This window comes from Sorex fumeus, unplaced genomic scaffold, assembly GCF_029834395.1.
Source record: "Sorex fumeus unplaced genomic scaffold, SorFum_2.1 ptg000128l, whole genome shotgun sequence".
In the NCBI taxonomy this organism is placed as follows: domain Eukaryota; kingdom Metazoa; phylum Chordata; class Mammalia; order Eulipotyphla; family Soricidae; genus Sorex; species Sorex fumeus.
In genome coordinates this window covers 12,632,868-12,654,705 of record NW_026606185.1, presented here as the reverse complement: position 1 = coordinate 12,654,705, position 21,838 = coordinate 12,632,868, and the positions used below count along the sequence as shown (strand labels likewise).

At 39.1% G+C, this 21,838-nt stretch overlaps 1 protein-coding gene across 1 annotated transcript in view; it reads right to left on the bottom strand.

The window, feature by feature from the left end:
• Positions 1–21,838, bottom strand: part of PKD1L1 (polycystin 1 like 1, transient receptor potential channel interacting) — a 173,806-nt gene that overhangs the window by 48,984 nt on the left and 102,984 nt on the right. Inside the window, exons 30-35 of the mRNA XM_056138434.1 lie at positions 14,149–14,341; positions 9,261–9,344; positions 4,330–4,537; positions 1,674–1,780; positions 560–562; positions 231–444 (exon numbers count right to left, since the gene is read on the bottom strand). Of these exons, the coding sequence (XP_055994409.1) occupies positions 231–444; positions 560–562; positions 1,674–1,780; positions 4,330–4,537; positions 9,261–9,344; positions 14,149–14,341 (809 nt within the window). The remainder of the gene's footprint in view (positions 1–230; positions 445–559; positions 563–1,673; positions 1,781–4,329; positions 4,538–9,260; positions 9,345–14,148; positions 14,342–21,838) is intronic.

Here is a 21,838-nt window from a genome sequence, read left to right as displayed (position 1 = left end):
AAAAATATACTACTTTAATAATTCACAGAGATAATTAGTTCATGCTTGATGAAGATCTAATTGACACACAATTTAACCTAAGACTATCTTGATATGAACTAATAACAGCATTATTATATTTAACTTTAAATGTGTTTAATGGCACAGGCTGCTCAGAGAAGCAAAACTGGGCACCTCATTCTGCCATTCAAACCCGTGACACCGTGCCAAGATAAGGGACAGCACCTTACCCTCCAGAAACCAAGGCCCCAGCGCAGGCAGGCCAGTTCGCGCTCCACACAGCCATCCCACTGGCTCACTGACAACCAGCACTCAGCAGGGAAGAACCAGCACTGCCCGGTGCGCAGCTCTCTCACCATCACATGACTTACAAACCAGGCAGGAGAAGAACCAGAGCTGCTGTGCCACAGGCGAATTTTCTGAAGCGTCCCCAGTACTGGAGCACTGAGGAAACACACAAAACATTATCAGACAAGTAGGGGCTGATGGAATCCCAAGGGATGGCACAAGTTCTGATCCTCACCCTCAGCAGAGACAACACACACACACACACACACACACACTATATGTATATGTATATATTATATGTAATATATAGATATATGTGGCTGGAGTGGCTGGAGTGATAGCACAGCATGTAGAGGTTTGCCTTGCACTGGGCCAACCCGGGTTCAATTCCTCTGTCCCTCTCGGAGAGCTCGGGAAGCCACCAAGACTATTGCCCCTGCACAGCAGAGCCTGGCAAGCTCCCCATGGCATATTTGAAATGCCAAAAATAGTAACAAGTCTCACAATGGAGATGTTAGTGGTGCCCGCTCGAGCAAATCCATGAACAATGGGAGGACAGTGCTACAGTGCATTATATATGTATATATATATTGCATTATATATATATATATACATAAAATGTTCAGCATAAACTAGTCTGAATTTTATATCCTTTCTCCATGCATGTATTTTTGGGTCACATCTGTTAGTGATCAAGGTTACACGTGGCTTTGTTTTCAGGATCACTATGGCAGTGTTTGGGAGCCCATATGCAGGCTGGGAATCTAAGGGGTGGCTCTGTGCAAGGAAAGTGTCATAACCCCTCTACTATCTCTCTAGCCCTTATTTTTTTCTTTCAGTTTAGGCATAATGTACCAAATTAGTGTTATAAATAAATATTTACAGAAGGAAAATGTTTAGATTATTCTTTCATGTTTTTTGAAAATACTTGTAATAATATCTTGATCATTCATCACTACATAGGCATGTACTCTTACACTTGTAAATTTTAGGTAGAAAACTAACTGTGCCTAGACCTTTCTAAGTTAAAATTTTTTATACTCATTTATTAAAGTTAAATTTTTTTAATTGAATCACAGTGAGATAGTTACAGTTGTTCATGATTGGGTTTCAGTCACAAGATGTTCAACACCCATCCCTTCACCAGTGTACATTTCCCACCACTAATCAATGTCCCCAGTTTCCTTCCCCCTCCCCACCCCCCAATTCCTGCCTCTCTGTGTCAGGCACTTTTCTTCTCTCTCTGTCTCTCTCTGTCTCTCTCTCTCTCTCTCTCTCTCTGTCTGTCTCTCTCTCTTTTCTACATTTTTAATTTGTGACAAGGATACACCAGCTACGATTGGTCCCTCTTTTCCAATTTGAGCAGCTAGAATATTTTGGAATACCTCAGAATAAAGGTATGTCTGGAATTGCTTTCAAACAGGGGCGTCTCTGGACAGTAGAGTTCTTTTGGCTCAGAAAGTCCACTTTCTCCATATAAAACAATGTAAACCTTAAAAAACAAAAAAAACATAGGGATAAGAGTTTAAGATATTGAACATATAAAAACTAGTGCTGGGGAGGGTTTTCCCCACTCACTTCTTCCCCACCCACATCTGTCCACAAAGCCATATTGAAAGGCCAAATGACAGTGAGGATCCAAAGGAAGGGAGAGAGGGAGCACTTATGCTAAGTCTGTAGAGCCCCTCTGAGCTCTCTGTGAGAGATCAGAGAAGCAGGGCCACTACTGTGGGCTGGATTCATTAGGATATATTTTGGTTTCACCAGGGCAAGGGACCGCAACAGTGGATGCTGTTAGGGAGGCTGAATATCTTAGATATTGGGACTAGAGTGAGAAAAGGACACTATGGATAGTCCTTCCCAGAAGGGCTGAGTTTATTCCATCTCACTGGGATGACTTTTATTTTACATAAAGAAGAACAATTCTAATAGAATCAATTAGTTTTTCATTAAAAAATTCTTTATTTCTGGGTTTTGAATTATTCCTTATCCCAAAGCACATAATTTCTAAATATGATCTGCCATGTTTAAATCTCTAGTATTTCAGAGTTTATTTTTAATTTAGTGATGATGCAATATTATCTTTTTCACACAGGGTGGTCACTAATCCCAAATATTTGATTGAATGACTCAAGCTCTGTGTCTAGATTGTAAGGCTTCCCCAGGTGCTCAGATGGTTCCAGACTCTCTAATGTTCCTCAGCACTGACATGACAGTTGCCTTTCCTGACAATGCTGCACTCTTAGCTCTTATTTCAAAAAGGCCTAAATATATCACTCCTACCCCTGCACTTTATAGGTTACAGGACTTCTATGTGAATTTTAGAATTAATTTTAAAAATGTATAGAATATTTTCCTTAAGTTTTTGTTGTATTTCATTGACTCTACCATCTTTAGGACTCAATTTTTCATCTATAAAATGGGTACTATGGGAATCCATCAAGGAACAATAATGACATTTAGTGAAGTGCTAATTCTTTTTTTCCTTTTAATTTTATTAAATCATCATGAGATAGTTACAAGTTTTCATGTTTGGGTTACAATCACACAATGATCAAACACCCATCCCTCCACCAGTGCACATTGCCCACCACCAATATCCCTGGTAGACCTCCCTTTCTCACCGTCCCCCTGCCTCCATGGCAGACATGATTACCCATAATCTCTCTCTACTTTGGGGCATTATGGTTTGCAATACAGACACTGAGAGGTTATCATGTTTGGTTCTTTATCTACTTTCTGCACACATCTCCCATTCCAACCGATTCCTCCAGCCATCTTTTTCTTAGTGATCCCTTCTCTAGTCCAGCTGAAGCGCTAATTCTTGGTGGTTTCTATTATCATTATTGTTATAAAGTAATTTAAAATAAATAACAAAAATTTTCTCACCAATGAATAATGAAGTTCTTCACTTAGTTTTTTTTTGCATATTGGTCAGATGTTTTGCTTATTTCTACATGATGATGTTTTATGTTTTTGATGAATTTCTGGTTCACATTATTTTATCACTGTGATGATTTCAGTAATATTCAATAAATATCCTTGCTGTTCTACAGAGTTGTCCTTAGTAATTTTGTTCCTTAATCATGTATTTAGCAACTTTGCTGAACGTTCTTGTTATTTGAGTGAAGAACTGACCACTTTTTCTATGTAGGCATAATATTATAAGCAAACGAATTCTCTCCGTTCATGTTTTATATTCTTGTTTTGGTTCTTTGTTGATTTTTTGGTGCTTCCAATGCAACAATAAGTAGTAATTAGTGCTAAGGCATTACCTAAAGCTTTGCTCTGTTAGTCTGAGTATATTTTTTCTGAGTGCTGTGCATTACTTGTGCATTGTGTGTCAATCTGATGGAATATAGAGAGCAGGTAGAGTAATAGTTTAAAATGAGTATCACATAACTTTAAACCACTCACCATCTGCCACATATATCCTTGCACTTTCTCTTGAAATAGAGTAGGAGTCCCAAGTTCAGAGAAACCTACCATATTTCAGAGTAGGGTAAGTATAGTTTGCATGTAGTTTGCACCCAAACAACCCCTATTCTGCTTGCAGCACAAGTTGTGCACATGACCACCACATAAACCATAAACCATGGTTCCCCTTACCCACTTTATGAGCTCCCATGGGAAAACTATCTGTAACTTCAATCTCTTAATCAGCATTGTCTCTGAGGTTACTCTAGTCAGTTTTCACACCTGGGTCATAATACTACCTCGAGGTGATGGGGGAAATCACATTAATTAGAAGACTACTACTGGTTTCTCAAACTCTTAGTGTTACACTCAGAGTGGCATAACACTCTTCATGGGTTCCATGGTTAAGATGGGAAGGGCTCAAGGAATCCTGGTCCTGAGAAAAAGGGGTGCCATGGCTTCTCCTGTATGAAGTTACAAAGAGTCAAGGGACAGAGCCAACTTAAGAACACAGTGTTGCCAGCTGTGATCAATGACAGGTGACATACCAACATCCAAATCACAACACCTTTCCTTGCATTCCCACTTATCCTGTTCAGATAGCTTTTTCAAGAGTCTAGTTACCTTTGCAGTAAAGCGGGCAGGGGTCCGAAAACCAGTGTCAATGACCACGGCATACAGCTGGTGGTCAGGAGGACAATTTTCTTGTAGAAAAATATAACCCAATTTCCTTTTTTCATGATGATCTACTTGTTTACTTTTAATGACCAGAAAAGCATAAAGAATTATAAAAACCACAATAATCATACTGAGAAGAAGGTTTTCTGGGTGTCTGCAAATAATAGAAAGAGAGAATTACTCACACAATTGAACAGTGAGACAAAGATTAGTTTTCCACATGCTGGCTAAAGTGTTTGTGCACACACACACACAAACACACACACACACTCAAATATCTGTTGGTCAGCAATGACTAAAATTTAAGCTTTTGTTCTGTAACTATAGAAAAAGATTTATGTTTAATTTTGGAAATTATTCAAGAAGATTAAGAGAATAAATGGAGCAGCTTCTGGGCATTAGAATTGGTTGAGCACTTCAAGGGGTAAAGTATTAGAGCTGCTTGCGAGGGCCTTTGAAGAACAGAGTTGGCCCATAGCAAAATGACCAGCATGCTCTTTGATCAAAGTCATCATGAGGAGTCAAGCAGTTTTATATCTACAGGCTGTGAAGTGCTGGGGACTCAAGTCCTCTATCTAAAGAGCATCTTCATAAATCCTACTCTCCCTATTGTAAAAGGTGACAGAATACACATGAAAGGCCTTAGCAAGTAGTTGTGATGAAGACTCCCTCCCTCTCAGCAGAAATAAGACATATGGTCTTTCCCAGTCCCCAGCCTACTCCTATCCCACAGGTTGTTCTAGTCTTGTTTCTAGGCAACTAGAAACTATGCTGAATAAAAAGAATATCACTGGACACTGAGAACCATAGGAGAAGACCCCGTAAGGCCACTTGAGTCAGGTATAACCTAGTGAGGTGGTTTGCCAGGATCCAAGTCCCTACACCTAACATGGTTTTAAAGGGGGCTTGTGCTTAAAAGAATATTGCTGTCCCCGAGCATCATGACCCTCTTGAGACCCCAAGAACTATCTTTCATCTAGACAGTGCCCTGGGCTTCCCTTCTTTGTCATCAGCATCACCAACACTGGTAATTAATATCTTTTCACAAACTGTCTTATTCACTTACTAGTTACAAGTTCACAAAGTCAGAAATTCTTTGAAAATTGATTAAATAATGAAGTAAGGTTAGTTTTTATTATATAAAGGGAGAAATGTTAGTACCCATGCTCATCAGAAAAAGGATAATTTTGCATTGGTATTTATCTAGAAAATATTAATCAGTAGTTGGTAGCTTCATACTAATAGTGAAATAACAATAAAAAGATAGTGCAAGTTCCTAAAGTGTGGGCTTACATTGTATAGGCATATTGCATGTTTGGTTCCAGTGCTTGCCTCGTACGTGGCTGGCTATGGTTTTATCCCTGGTACCCTATATAGGTCCCTGAGCTCACCATTAGTTATTCCTGTGCACAGAGTTAGGATTAAGTCATGAGCACTGCTGGGTGTGGCCCCCAAACCAAAGGAAAAGTATATACCTTAGTTAAAAATACTTATTATTAGAACTGGTTGAACTCCATAAGAAGAAAACATCCAACCCCATAAAAAATGGGGTGATGAAATGAACAGAAACTTTCTCAAAGAAGAAATCCAAATGGCTAAAAGGCACATGAGAAAATGCTCTACATTATTAATCATCAGGGAGATGCAGATCAAAACAACAGTGAGATATCATTTCACACCACAGAGACTGGCCCACATCCAAAAGAACAAAAGCAACCAATGCTGGTGAGGATGTGGCGAGAAAGGGACCCTCCTTCACTGCTGGTGGGAATGCCGACTGGTTCAGCCCTTCTGGAAAACAGTATGGACGATTCTCAAAAAATTAGAAATTGAGCTCCCATTTGACCCAGCAATACCACTCCTAGGAATATATCCCAGAAAGGCAAAAAGTATAGTGAAAGTGACATCTACACTTGTTTGTTCATTGCAGCACTCTTTACAATAGCCATAATCTGGAAAAAACCTGAGTGCCTGAGAACAGATGACTGGTTAAAGAAACTTTGGTACATCTACACAATGGAGTACTATGTAGCTGTTAGAAAAGATGAAGGCATGAAATTTACATACAAGTGGAACTACATGAAAAGTATCATGTTAAGCGAAATGAGTCAGAAAGAGAGGGATAGACATAGAAAGATTGCATTCATCTGGGGAACATAAGGTAACAAAATAGGAGACTAACCCCCAAGAATGGCCGAGATTAGTACCAGGAGTTTTGCTCCATGGCTTGGAGGTCAGCCACACATGCTAGGGGAAAAGGGAGCTCAGATAGAGAAAGGAGCACCAAATAAAGGGTGTTGGGAGGATCCTCCCAGGATGGGAGAAGCATGCTGAAAGTAGACTATAGACCAAACATGATTGCCACTCAATGCCTCTTTTGCAAACCACAGCACCCAAAAGGAGAGAGAGAACAAAAGGGAATGTCCTGCCACAGAGGCAGGGTGGGATGGGGGGATGGATGGTGGGAGGGATAGTGGGACCCATGGTGGAGAAAAATGGGCACTGGTAGAGGGATGCCTGTTTGATCATTGTACAATTTAAACCCAAGCACAAAAATTTGTAAACCTACAACTCTACCTCATGGTGTTTCACTAACAAAAATTAAAAAAAAAATAAATGATGGAGAATGGGTACTGGTGGAGGGATGGGTACTGGATCATTGTATAACTGAAACCCAAGCACAAAATTTTGTAAACCTACAACTGTACCTCATCTCATGGTGTTTCATTAATAAAAATTTTAAAAAATAAAATAAAGCGATTTTTCACTAGTAGAGAAAAAAATATTTACTACTAGAAATTATTAACCATCATCTGAGCTTCTTCACCAGTACTTGCCACTCCACCATCTACTTTCATATTGTTAACAGTTTCTTTTTAGCCTCCACAGAATTGGAGATAGTTAGGGCCTTGCTCTGAATTGGGCTTTGATACAAAGGAATGCTTAGCTATCTGATGTTTTATAGAGACTTCTAAAAGTTTATAAAGCTTTATCGGCAATAAAGATGTTTCACTTAATCATCACTGAAGTGGCACTTTAAATTTCCCTCAAGACCTTTTCTTTTGTATTCACAACTTGGCTATTTGTTGCAAGAGGTCTTGATTTAAGCCTATACCTTTTGAGATGCTCTTTGTTATAATTTCCTCACCAAGCTAAGCATCCCTAGCTTTTGATTTAAAGTGATAGATATATGTCTTCATTTCATTTGAACAATTAGAAGCCATGGTAATATAATATTAAGGGTATTAGGCAATCAGGCAGGAAAAACTAGACCCAAATAAGAAAAGAAGTTAAACTATCACTATTTGCAGGTGACATGACAATAAACATAGAAGACCCTAAAGAAACCACTAAAAGGAAACAAGAAACCAAAACAGAAAAATTGCCAGCTACAAATTTGACACACAAAACCCATCAACATTCTGATATACATATACTGAACTATATAAAATAGTCTATGTCAGTCAAAATACTGTTCAAAAAAAAGATAAACTACCAAGGAACTTAACAAAGATGTTAGAGATAATATCTTTTAACATGTATAATTTGGAACATTATAAATCACTTAAGAGATAGGACATAGTCTTAGAAAACAAAAAAAGATTCCATGTTCATCATGAATTAGATGAGTCAATATTGTCAAAATGACTGTTTTACTGAAATTATTATATATATTCAACACAATCCTAATCCAAATTTTAATAACATCCTTCAGGAATTTAACAGTTAAAAATAAAGCTTGTATGGAAGCACACTGAGCTAAAACCATACTGAGAAATAAAAAATAATGAGGTATTTCATTACCTAAATTGAAGCTATATATATGAAATATGGTGATCAAAACAGCATAGTTCTGGAATAATTATAGACTGACCAATGAATTACACCTAAGTATCCAAAGACAAGTACCCAAATCTATGATCAATTAATTCTTAGAAAGATGAAGTCATAAAATTTGCATATAAGTGAATCAACATGGAAAGTATCATGTTAAGTGAAAGGAGTCAGAAAGAGAGGGACAGACATAGAAAGATTGCACTCATCTGTGGAATATAAAGTAACAGAATGGGATATTAACATCCAAGAACAGTAGAGATAAGGACTGGGAGGTCTGCTCCCCGGCTTGGACTGGCCTCACATGCTGGGTGAAAAGGCAGCTCAGATAGAGAAGGGAACTCCAAGTAAAGGGTGTTTGGAGGACCCATTCAGGTTGGGAGATGCGTGCTGTGTCGAATGGAAACTATACATGGAACACAATAGCCACTCAATGCCTCTATTGAAAACCACAACATCCAAAAGGAAAGAGAGAACAAAGGGAATGCCTTGCCTCAGAGGTGGGGTGAAGGTGGTGTGAGGGATACTGGGATCATTGGTAGTGGAGAATGGGCACTGGTGGAGGGATGGGTACTCCATCACTGTATGACTGAAACGCAAGCATGAAAGTTTGTAAGCATGTGACTGTACTTCATGATTCACTAAGAAAAAAAAATAAAGTCCAAAAAAATTTTTTTCTTGAAAAAAAGAGGTACATGGGAGGTCATAGAATATGGGAACAGGGGCCTTGAAACACTGTCAGTGTAGAGGAAATTTTCATGTATGAATCCCAATAACAAAATCAACAAAACTAAAAGCATAAACCAAACTGAAAAATTATGCTTATGTTATTACATGGTATATGTTATACGTTATACATAGTCTCACAGTTAGCATACATACAGACAGATATATATGAGTATATATTGTTTAAATTATCTATCTGCCTATTATTTATTTTAAAAACGAAGTCACCAAATGAATTTTAAGCATTTACTAATAATACATGAAAATCAGTAGGGATTAGTATAAATAACTTACATATATTAGAAAGCGGAACTTACCTCTGTAATATGGAAATGTCACTCACTTCAAAACTGGCATTTACCTTTCTTCTTGAGATAGCAAATGCAGCCAGGTGACTGTAGCTAAGTGAATGAGAGAAGTTGTCTACAGTGAGATAGTTGGAAGCATAAAAAGGATGGTAAGTTCCAACAACTATAATTTTTGTGATTCATATCCAGTTTAAAGAATGCAATTAAAATCTAAAATAGAATGAGGATATTTGATACTTTCTTTTTAAAAAAATTTTATTGAATCCACGCACATCAAAAAATGGGGAGAAGGAATGAATAAAAGTTTCCTCCAAAAAGAAATACAAATGGCCAAAAGGCACATAAAAAATGCTTCACATCGATAGCCATCAGGGAGAATCAAGTCAAAACAACAATGAGATATCATCTCACACTACAGCGACTGGCACACATTCAAAAGAACAAAAGAACAAAAGCAACCAGTGCTGGCATGGATGTGGGGAAAAAGGGATGCCCTTTCACTGTTGGTGGGAATGCCCACTAATCCAGCCTTTCTGGAAAACAATATGGACATTCCTTCAAAAACTAGAAATTGAGCTTCCATATGACCCACCAATACCACTTCTCAGAATATTTACCAAGTATGCAAAAAAAAGCACAGTAGAAATAACATCTGCACCTATATGTTCATTGCAGCACTGTTCACAATAGCAAAAATTTAGATATTTCATGTTCGAATCTTTGAGCCCACTACTCTCCAGGATGCCTGCAGCACAGACTCCCTTCACTACAGAAGATACATTACAGATATCTCTGTTACTGCCACAGGCCTTTAGGTTTAGATTACAGCCTATATGACACTGATGCCTTGGTCTCTTTGGGATGTGTACTTAATATTCTGTGTGCATGATTCTCAATCCTTTATCTGAATCTCAATCCTGGTATTTCAGGCATCCTGAATTGGTAATTTCTACCCTAACAATTTCAATTAATAACATCCCACATTGATTCTGGGAGGGCCCAGGAGACCAAGAGGGGTGCCAGTGACTGAGATGGATCTGCTATATTTAAGGGAACAAAATGGCAGTCACTTGACTGTTTCTGGACAAAGCTGTGCAGAAGCCACTGGAGGTATCTGGGTATGCTCTTGCATTTTATGCTGAAAGCACATGGAGAAAGGGAAGCCCTGGAATCTGATCCTACAGCCACTGCTTCACAATCTAGTCCTTCTGGAAGGCTCTGGCCCCACATCAGGTACCTGCACCGCAGACCCGGAACTGCATCCTCACCAGCCTGAAAGCCCAGGCACTCACACAAAGGGAAGCCCTAGGACCAGCCCCCGCAGCCCTGTACAGCCAGACCCTATTTCTATGCCAGGTGTTGGCCCCACATCTTGTTACCCTAACCTATAAATTCACAACCATGCTGGTGTGTTAGCATCAAGTAATATATGAAATTATATTACCTAAAAATATTTATATTACTTTTTTATTTTTTTATTTTTTATTAGTGAGACACCATGTGGTACATTTGTAGACTTCCAAATTTTTGTGCTTGGGTTTCAATTATACAATGATCAAATTCCCATCCCTCCAGCAGTGCTCATTTCCCACCACCATGGATCCCAGTATCCCTCCCACTCCCCATTCCCCCCATCCCACCCTGCCTCTGTGGCAGGGCATTCCCTTTTGTTCTCTCTCTCCTTTTGGGTGTTGTGGTTTGTAAAAGAGGCAATGAGTGGCAATTATGTTTGGTCTATAATAGTGTAATTTTCAAATAATATAAGTAATATAAATATTTTATATATTACTAGGAAAATACATATTTTTCAAGTAATATAAGTAAATATACATTTCAAGTAATATATGAAATTACTTATTATTTATATCTCATGTTGGGGTCAGGTGAGAACAGACATTTCTATTTCACAAACTCTATACTGATGTGTCAGTTAACTAAAGCAACTAAATAGCTGACATTTTTTTGAGGGGGTTGATCATATTCAAACATTATTGCACAATAAGGCAAATAACCTGAACAGCAAATGTATTACTAAAATCTACTTGGTATTAACAACCTAACTAGGAATCTAAACCTCCATCATTAATACCCACAAGACTCGAAGAACAATGTGGAAAATAAGGAACTCAGATGAAGTAGCAGATATGAATAGAAACCCAGTTAAGTCAATAGAAACCCAGTTACGTCTGCATTCCCACCAAGACACATGAGCCCTGTTGATGAAGACCTGAAATCAACACTCACTGCACTGGCAACAGAAATCAAACATTTCTCTGCTAAACTAAGCAATCACTACATGATAAGTTTAACCAACTCAAAGAAGAACTTTTTCAGAAGACAAAAAAATTCCACAAAAATGGAGGAGCAAAAGAACACACTAGTAAGCAATGGTAACAGAATCTCATAGGGGGAGAATCATTTAAATGAACTTAAAGAGAAAATACACCTGTATTGATATCAAAGTCAGAAAGGAAAAGAGAAATAAAAGAATGGATGAAAATGTAAGGTACTTAATGAACAAAGTGAGGAAGAATAATCTCTGAATTATAGAAGTACCAGAAGTGAGTTTAAAGGGAAAGGGGGAGAAAAGTGGTGGGAGAGATTATAGCTGATAACTTTCCCAGTCTCTGTAGGAAGGCAGCCGTGCAGATTCAAGAGGCCAAAGAGGAAAAAACAAAATATACTCAAACAGAACAACACTAAGACGCAGAGTAATCAAACTGGAAAAACCAAAGAGAGACAACTTCTTAAAGCAGCAAGAGAGAAGAAAAACCTTAATTATAAGAGTAATAATGTAAGAATCACAACAGATCTCCCATACACAATGGTACAGTTGAAAAAAGAGTGGAATGACATATTCAAAATTACTGAATAAAAAAATCTTTACCCTAAAGTCCTCTACCTAAAGCTCTCATTAGATGGGAGGAAGGGATTAAAAACATTCTCAGACAAACAAGAACTGGCGACATTTGTGATAACCAAACCAAGAGGGAATTAAATACTGAAAGCCCACTTATATAAACAAAATAGCCAATTTTAGAAACCACATAACCAATGATTTTGGATCATTATAACAAAAGACAACCATTTTCTGTTTACAGAAAACACATCTAAAATCACAGGATAGACACAGTATCAAAGTAAAAAAATGGAAAACAATTTTACAAACCAATGGAAAACAAAAAAGTTATGAAACAACCATGTTTATATTAGACCAAATTTTATTCAATAAAAAAGTATACTACTCACTGATCAAGAAATACACCAAGAAGCACTAACTCTAATCAATATATATATGCACCAAATATGGGATCAGCAAAGTATTTAAGGCTTCTTACCACAAATCTAGAGAAATACATGGATGACAATATACTAAGAATAATGGGAGACTTCCACACCTCACTGTCACCACTGGATAGATCTCCTAGCCAGGCTATCAATAAAGACAAGGGCTCTAAATGAGGAACCAGAAGAGCTGGGAGTAATGGACTTACACAGGGCCTTCCATCCACAAAAAGTGCACATGGAGCAGTCTTCATGATAAATCACAGTTTAGGAAATAAGTCTAATTGACATAAATTCAGTTACAAACGAATCATACCAAGCATCCTATGAGATCACAATGCCATGGAGATAGAAATCAACCATAAAAATAAGATGGGGACAAACCATAACAACTGGAGACTGAACAACATGTGGCTATCTAACAGTTGGATCAAAGAGGAAATCAATAAAGAAATAAAAAGATTCCTTGACACTAATGAGAATAAAGAAAAAAGTTACCAAAATCTCCTGGACAGAGCAAAAGCAGTACTTGGGGCGGGGGGGGGGGGGGGGAGACTCATAGTAACACAAGGCTTCATAAGGAAAGAAAAAGACAAAACTGAAAACCTAAATGCACAGCATAAATGTCTGGCGATCCAACAACAAATGAATATAAAGACTAGCAGAAGAAAAGAAATAATAATAACCAGATAAAAAGTTAACAATATAGAAACCAAGAAAGCAATACAAAGAGTTGATGAAACAAAGCTCATACTTCAAAAGAATAAACAAGATTTATAAACCTTTGGATAAATGTGTGAGGGAAAGAAAAAGGAAAGTGCTCAAATAAATTGGATCAATAATAAAAGGGGTGAAATTACAATGAAACTCCCAGAAATTCAAGACATCATGAATACTATAAACAACTCTACTCTGCTAAAGGGAGAGCCTAGAAGAAATGGACAAATTCCAAGAAACATGTAATCTCATGAATAAAATTATGGTTTCTATTTCTAAGTGTGCCTAATTGTTTAGTCTGTACTCTCATGAGAAGTTAATAATAGTAATTGGTTAGCTGTTACTTATAAATTATGTAGTTAGATTATTTCTAATTTAGTCTATCATAATTGATAGACTTCAAAATTCCTGAGAAAGGCACAATTGATCTATGTAAAAACTTTTTGTGTATCACAAAGTCCACATTCACAACCACACTGTGGGGGACTCTTTTTATAGAGGAGGCGGAGCACACAGATGATGGGGAAAATGAGACTGGAGACCTTGCATGACTCCAAACCATACCCTATCAATACCAAGTACTATCACTTATCAATCATTTCTTCAACAGCTATTTGATGGCTACCTATTACATAACAGTCTTGGGTGATAGGTACAAATACTATAGAAAAAAAATCTGAACTCCCTGCAAAGCCACTAAACAACGGAGGTGGGGATCAGATTTATAAATGTGAGGACAAAAGAAGCCAATGGAATCATAGACACCAAGATACTCCATTTTGGTAAGCAGGAAATGTTACTAAAGGCTTTAGGAGATGTGCCTGAAGAAAATCACAGGAGAATATACAATCACTTGCTGAAAATCTCAAATTCTTTCTAAGTCCTATGTCTATACCTGCAGTTCACTTTATCTGGAGAAGTTCCTTGTTGTGGAGGGAATTCTTCAGATTTCCACTGACTTGAATCCCAAAACACACACTGTATCCAATGGAAACGTATGGAATAATTCACTGCCTTAGCAAAATATTTGTGTTGCAGTTTTCTATCATAGTCAGCATCTAATAATGATAAATACCCCACGTTGTTACCTAAAAAGAGAAAAAAATTAACATATATAACCTGAAAGTTGGAAACAAACAAAAATCATGAGCCTTTACCAAAGAGAGGGCAGAAAGAGTGACTTGGAACTAGGCTAGAATTGAACTAGTAATTTCTCTTCATGCAAACTGTGAATTAAATTAATTCTTATGAAACTCTGGCTACTGTTTTTTTTTGAGATAGATGAATTTTATAAAGGAAGATACAAGATTAAGGGAGAATGCAAGTTTTTTTCAGGGAGAGAAGAATGTCAAAAAGGAAAAGAAAATGATTACACACCTAGAGAGGTGTGGGCAATTCCAAAATAAAGTTCCCCAAGTTTTGGGGTAGTAGCTGACTATATGTGGGTCTTTTTGGCGTTTCTTCTGTTTGGGCCAAGTGTCACTGCTCAGATGCTCTCAAGGAGAACAACTTTTAGCTCAGTTGGTCTTTTCATTCTCTCTTACCAGAGCATCATTCCTGCTTGTAAGTTCTCTCTAGATCTGAGTTCTGAGATGGTAGCAGGATGGATTTTCGTATTTTATCTTGCTTCTCCAAACAATTATTGGATATTTAAATTTTTAATCTCTCCAAACAATTATTGGATATATTTTTAATTAAATCACTGTCAGAAACACAGTCACAAAGTTGTTTGTGATAGGGTTTCAGTCATTGAATGTTCCAATACACATTCCTTCACCAGTGTACATTTCCCACTATCAATATTCTCAGTTTCCATCCAGCCACCCCCCATCCCCCACCCCTGCCCCAGCCTGCCAATCAGCCTCCATGGCAGGTACTTTTCTTCTCTCTCTCTCTCTCTCTCTCTCTCTCTCTCTTTTTCTCTCTCTCTCTCTCTCCTTCTAGGCATTATGGTTTGCAATAAAGGAACTGACAGTTTATCATGTACCTATTCTCAGCACTCAGATCTTGTCCACAGTGAATATTCCCAACTATCATTATCATAAGGGTTCCTTTATTACCCTAATTGCCCTCCCCCTGCCTTTCTGCTTATGGCAAGCTTCCATTCATGGATCAGTCTTCCTGGCCCTTGTCTCTACTGTCCATGAGTATTAGTCTCCTACATTGTTATATGTATGATAAGCTTGATATATCCCACAGATAAGTACAGTCATTCTATGTTTATCTCTCTTCTTTTGACTGATTCCACTCAGCACGATACTCTCCATGTCAATCCGTTTATAAGCAAATTTCATGACTTTTAATTTTTGCCTGGCAGCTTCATAGTGTTCCATTGGTAGATAAATCATAGTTTTTTTTTTTTATCCTGAGAACAGTCTCCTGTTTCCAGATTCTGGTTATTTCTGAACAGTGCTGCAATGAACACAGAAGTGCAGATGACATTTTTGTTGTGTGTTTTGGGGCCCCAAGGTGTATTCTCAGAAGTGGTATTGCAGGGTCATATGGAAATTCAATTTCTAGTTTCTTGAGGAATGCCCATATTGTTAAAGACTGGACCAGTTGGCATTCCCACCAACAATGAGTGAGAGTTCCTTTCTCCCTTCCAGCACTTGTTATTCTTATTCTTTTTTAGTGATGTAGAGCATTTTTTCATGTGACTTTTGGCCATCTGTATCTCTTCTTTGAGGAAGTTTCTGTTCACTTACTCTCTCCATATTTTGATGGACTTGGATGTCTTTTTCTGAAAAAGTTCCACCAATGACTTATACATCTTTGATATCAACCTCTTCATATTTTTTGCTCTTTTTTCAAAAATTAAGTGATCATATATTTAGGGTTTGTGTCAGGATCATTTGATCACTTGACTTCCCCTTAATCGTCGATTTGCTCGAGCAGGCGCCAGTGACGTCTCCATTTGTCCCTGTCCCGTGCTAGTGCAGCCCAATGACGTCTGTTCGTTCTAGGAACACGAAGAGCCTCAAACCAATCGTTCATGGTCTTGATGAAGAAGTCTGACCATCTGGTAGGTGGGTGGCCACGTGGTCTCTAGACATCCCATGGAATCCAGTCGGTAACAGCACTAGTCCAGCGGTCATCTCTAAATCTCATTACGTGACCAGCCGATCTGATTTTTGATGCCTTGGCAAACGAGACAGCGTACCTGATTCTTGATCATTGACAGAGGTCAAAACTCCGGATTCTTTCTCTAATTTGAGTGAAACGTGATATTCCAAGCATAGCTCTTTCAATTCCTCTCTGGGAGACCCAAATAGCGTTCTCATCCTTTTTGCTTAGGGCCCAGGTCTCTGAGGCATATGTTAATGCAGGAAGAACAGTGGAATCAAAGAGATGTGCCTGGAGCCGGAGGTTCTTCGTCCTCTTAGCTACTTCTTCGACACTCTTGAAGGCGTTCCAAGCCGCTCTTTTCCTCCTGCGCAGCTCAGGTGCCAGGTCATTTGTCATGTTGACTTCTCGACCTAGGTACACATAACTGCTGCATTCAGAGATGGTCATTCCATTGAGAGCGAATGGAGCATCAGGAACGAGGCTGTTTCTCATAAACATTGTCTTCGTAAGATTAGCTGTAGTCCGACATTACCGCACTCACGGTCAAAGTCGGCCAGCATTTGTGCCGCTTGGCTAATGTTTGGTGTTATTAAAACAATGTCATCAGCAAAGCAGAAGTGGTGTAGTTGCCGACCATCTATCTTCACTCCCATTCCTTCCCATTCCAGTCGTCGCATGATGTTCTCGAGGGTGACACTGAAGAGTTTTGGTGAAATGATATCACCCTGCCGAACTCCTCTCTTGACATGGATGATTACTTCTTCGTGAAATGATGAAATCCTGGTAGTGAATCCGTAATACAGCTCACGGAGGATCCTGATGTATTGAGTTTCAAAGCCCTGATTGGCTAGGGTTTCAATGACCGCTTCCATTTCGACAGAACCAAAGGCCTTCTTTAAATCAATGAACGTTAGACAGAGTGGCATCTTGAACTTCCGAGGAAACTCAGTGAGCTTGGTTATCTTGTGGATATGGTCGATGGTGCTGAATCCTTTGCGGAACCCAGCTTGCTCGCATGGTTGTCCTTCATCTAGTGTTCTGCTAATCCTATTTAGGATGACTCAAGTGAACAACTTGTAGATGACAGACAATAGGCAGATTGGGTGATAGCTGCCAATGTCATGGATATCTCCCTTCTTGTACAGTAGTACAGTCCTGCTGGTTTTCCATTGGGATGGAAGTTTGCATTCAGACAGATAGCGTGTGAAGAGCTGAGCCAGTGTATTGATGAGTACTGACGGCAGGTTCTTCAGGTGTTCAGGTCTGACCTTGTCTGGGCCGGGTGCTGTTCATTTCTTTACAAACGAAATGGCGTGTCGGATTTTGGAAGGGAGAACATTGGGAATGACATATCCATCCTGTGGAATTTGGTATGTCAGCAGGTGGACATGGCTATCGAAGAGATTTGAGTAGAAGTCCTGGATAATCTTCTCCATTGCCCTTCTGGAAGATGTGATATGTGATAGAGCCATCAGGACGTCAGAGGGCAGTCATCTTGGTCTTGTAGTTGGCGAAGGACAGGTGGGGTTACGAATAGTTTTCCTGGCTTCTGCCTCATCTACTAGCACTTCTGCTCTTCTCTCTTTGAGGTCTTCCTTGATCGCATCTCTGCACTGCTTTGCGAACTCGGACATTCGCTTGCGGTTACCTGAGGCATGCGCCAAACCACGTTGGCAAATAAACTCAAGAGTTTTCAAAGACAGGTGTTTTATTGTGGCTCTCTCTTGTCGTTCCTCGCATAATGATAGAGGTGCTGAACCAGTCAATCGTATTTCTCGTCAATGTCAACAATGGCATCTTCCCATGTTGCTGCAATAGTGCCAAAGAGGTCCCAGTTGGTGGTCGTTCTGAGAGTTCTCTTCTTAACCTTTGCAGCCCTTTCTACCTGCTCTGTGAAGTAGAATTTTGCATGAAGGAGATGGTGGCCCGATCCCATTTGGAATTTTGGGACAACAGAGACATCGGTCAGGCAAAACCGTCGATTGAATATGATGTGGTCTCTTTCATTGTGGAATCGTCCACTGGGAGACTCCCATGTCCAACGTTTAGATTCGGCCTTCTGGAATCTTGAGTTACTATGGATGGTCTTGGTCGACATGATGAACTCAGACAGTCTCTCACCCTCTTCATTCTATTCTAGGCCATGGGTCCCGATATGAAGATCTTCGGATGATCTTCTCAGTTCTATCTTGGCATTAAAATCACCCACAATGATCTTGTAGGTGTGGTCTTCTTTATAGAATTTCTCCAGCTTCATGTAGAACTTCTCAGTTTCTCCTTCATCATAATTGGATGTTGGTGCATAGACAACGAAGACAGAAACTGACAGCAGTGAGCCACATCTATTCTAATGTAAATGTCCAATTTGGGTTGTTAGGCATTCGAATGAATCAATGCTCATGGCCAAGTTTGTGTTGACAAGGACACCGATGCCTCCTACACCTCTTTTATCGCATGTTCTGAGGAACAATTCTTCTCCGGTGTCGAAAACAGCGTGATGAGACTGGTGCCTTCTTGTCTCGGTTAGACCACTGATGTCGTACTTGATCTTTTGCGTTTGTACCATCAGGTCCTCCATGGATGCATCTGATGCTAGCGTACGTGCATTGAAAGTACAGACGATCATTTTTGTCTTCCTCCGTTGTGGCAGCCTAGTTCGGCATTGAGATTTTATTGGCCTCTCCTTTCTCATCTTCTCAATGCTGCCATATTGGTTACACCTTCAGGGTCAGGGGAATGAGACCCATTGTAATTACTGGTTTTGGCATATCGAATACACAACGGATAGTTTGCAAGGCTCTGCTGTGCAGGCGGAATACTCTCAGTAGCTTGCCAGACTCTCTGATAGAGATAGAGGCTTTTGGGGCAGCCTCTAATTGCCCTTGTAGGTGTTACCATGGTTCAAAACGTATTTGAACACTATCAAATATGGCACGGCAATTCTGGAAGATGGGTTTTTAGTGTCTTATGTGTCACGCGGCCACTTCAGGATGTTCAACACATATCCTGAATATGTGTCAGGATATTCAACTCTATTCCACTGGTCTGCAGGTCTGTCTTTATTCCAACACCATGGTGTTTTAATTAGTACTGCTTTGTAATATAGTGTGAAGTTAGGGGAGGTGATGCCTCTGATATTTTTTCCCCAAGAATTCCTTTAGCTATTCGTGGGAGTTTATTGTTCCATATGAATTCCAGTTTTATCTATTTCTTTGAAAAATGTCATGTATATCCTTATCTAGCTACTGATTTTTAATTGCAGTGTTTCAAGTTCCTGCAGGTTCCCTAAATGAGTCATCCTTCTTCCATAAAGAGTAAAGAATAGAAAGGTTTTTCTAGACCTTCCTAGATTCCTTTGATGCTACATGGGATCCTTTGAACAAGCTGCAAAATATAAGCATATCCTAAGTGCACTATCTTGAGAAATGACCATATAACCTTAGTGTGTCATTTTGTGGAAGGTTTAATATTTGGAAACAAAAATAACCTTCAGTTTTTAAAAAATTTCCCCTAAAATGTTTGGGAAAAGATATGTTGGAGCAATGAGACATTAACAATTTGTTAAAGTATAAAATTATATTCATATTTATGAAAATAAACTAAAATGAGGACACTACCTATCAAAACTTAAGCAGTATTAAGAGAAACATTCATTGCTATGCAAGCATTCATCAGTGAAGAAGAAAGGGCACACATTAGTAACTTGACTGCATAACTTAAGAAACTGAATAATGACCAACAAAGTGAGACAAAAGCAGGCAGAATGAAGGAAATACTAAAACTTAGAGCAGAAATTAATGAACCAGTACCCCCACATCCCCCATTTGACAAGACCCAGCACTATTCATGATAAAAACTCTTAATAAAATGGGAGTTGAAGGAATTTTCCTCAATACAGTCTAAGCTATTTGCCATAAACCCACAGCAATCATAGTCCTCAATGGGGAAAAACTAAAAGCCTTCCCTCTAAGACAGGCACAAGACAAGATTGCCCATTCTTGTCACATCTATTCAATTTAGTACTGGAAGTACTTGCCATAGCAACTAGGCAACAAAAAGATATTAAGGGCATCTGCGTAGGAAAGGAAGGAATTAAGCTCTCACTATTTGCAAATGTCAAGACAGTATACTTAGAAAATCCTAAAGACTCTACAAAAAAGCTCTTAGAAATAATATATTTTTATAATAAAGTGGCAGGCTACAAAACAAATATGTGAAAGTTCATAACTTTCCTATATGCAAACAATGAAATAGAAGAAAGAGACATTAAGCATAAAATTCCTATTCATAATAGTGTCTCAGAAAATTAGTGCCTCAGCATAAGCTTAACTAGAGAGGCTAAAGATCTATATAAAAAATGAGAAAACACTACTTCAAGAAATAAGAGGACAGGAGGAAGTGGAACACATCCCCAGTTCATAGACTGGGAGGGTCATATAATCAAAATGACAATACTCCCCAAAGCATTGTACAGATTCTATGCAGTCTCTTAAGGATACCAATGTCATTTAAAAAGAAATAGATCAAACATTCCTGAAATTAATATGGAACAATAGCCCCCTATCCCCAACAATTAAAGCAGTCTTTGGGAAAAAGAAGATGAAGGCATCAACTTTCCCCAACTTCAAACTGTACTACAAAGTGGTAGTAATTAAAACTTTACTGGAATAAAGACAGACCATCAGATCAGTGGAATCAAATTGAATATCCTGAAACAAACCCTCAGGTATATAAATAAATGGAACAAAGTTTAACTGAGAAGCTTCTGCACTTCAAAGAAATGCTGACCAGAATACAAAGACAGTCCATAGAATGTATCACAGTGTATCAATGTCATCCCATTGATCGTCGAATTACTCGGGTGCCAGTAATGTCTCTATTCTTCCCAGTCCTGAGATTTTTAGTAGCATCTTCTTACTTGTATCTTCCCAACGGTTGGAGGCTCTTTCAGGATCAGGGGAAAGAGACCTATTATCGTTACTGTATTTGGCATATCGAATACGCCACAGGGAGCTTGCCAGGTTCTGCCCTTGCGGGTGGGATACTCTCAGTAGTTTGCCGGTCTCTCTGAGAGGCATAAATGGCTAGGAAGTGTCATAATGTGTCCGGAAAGTGGCCTGGAGTGTGGCAGTGGTTGGGCAGTGGAAGTCGGCTTCCAAGACTGGTCCCTTGAGTAGGATGGAGTCTGGTGGCGTGGTTCTGGGAGACTCCTTTTATACTCCCGTCTGGAAGGAGTATCTGTGAGTTCTGGAGGATGGAGATTATCTGGTGCCGGCTGGGTGTGGCTTGTGGGTGTGATCCCTGAGTCACTGAAGACTGGGGGAAACAGGCAGAGGATCTCTGTTCCAGGTTCAGTTGAGTCCAGAGTTCAAGGTCACAAAGTTCTACATTATCTGGGTTCTGTGGGACTTCATTCTTGTGTGAGGCTTGGACTGAGCATCCGGAAACCAGCCTGGAGCGTGGCAGTGGTTAGGCAGTTGAGGTCAGCTGCCGGGACTGGGTCGTTTGGGGTGGGGAGG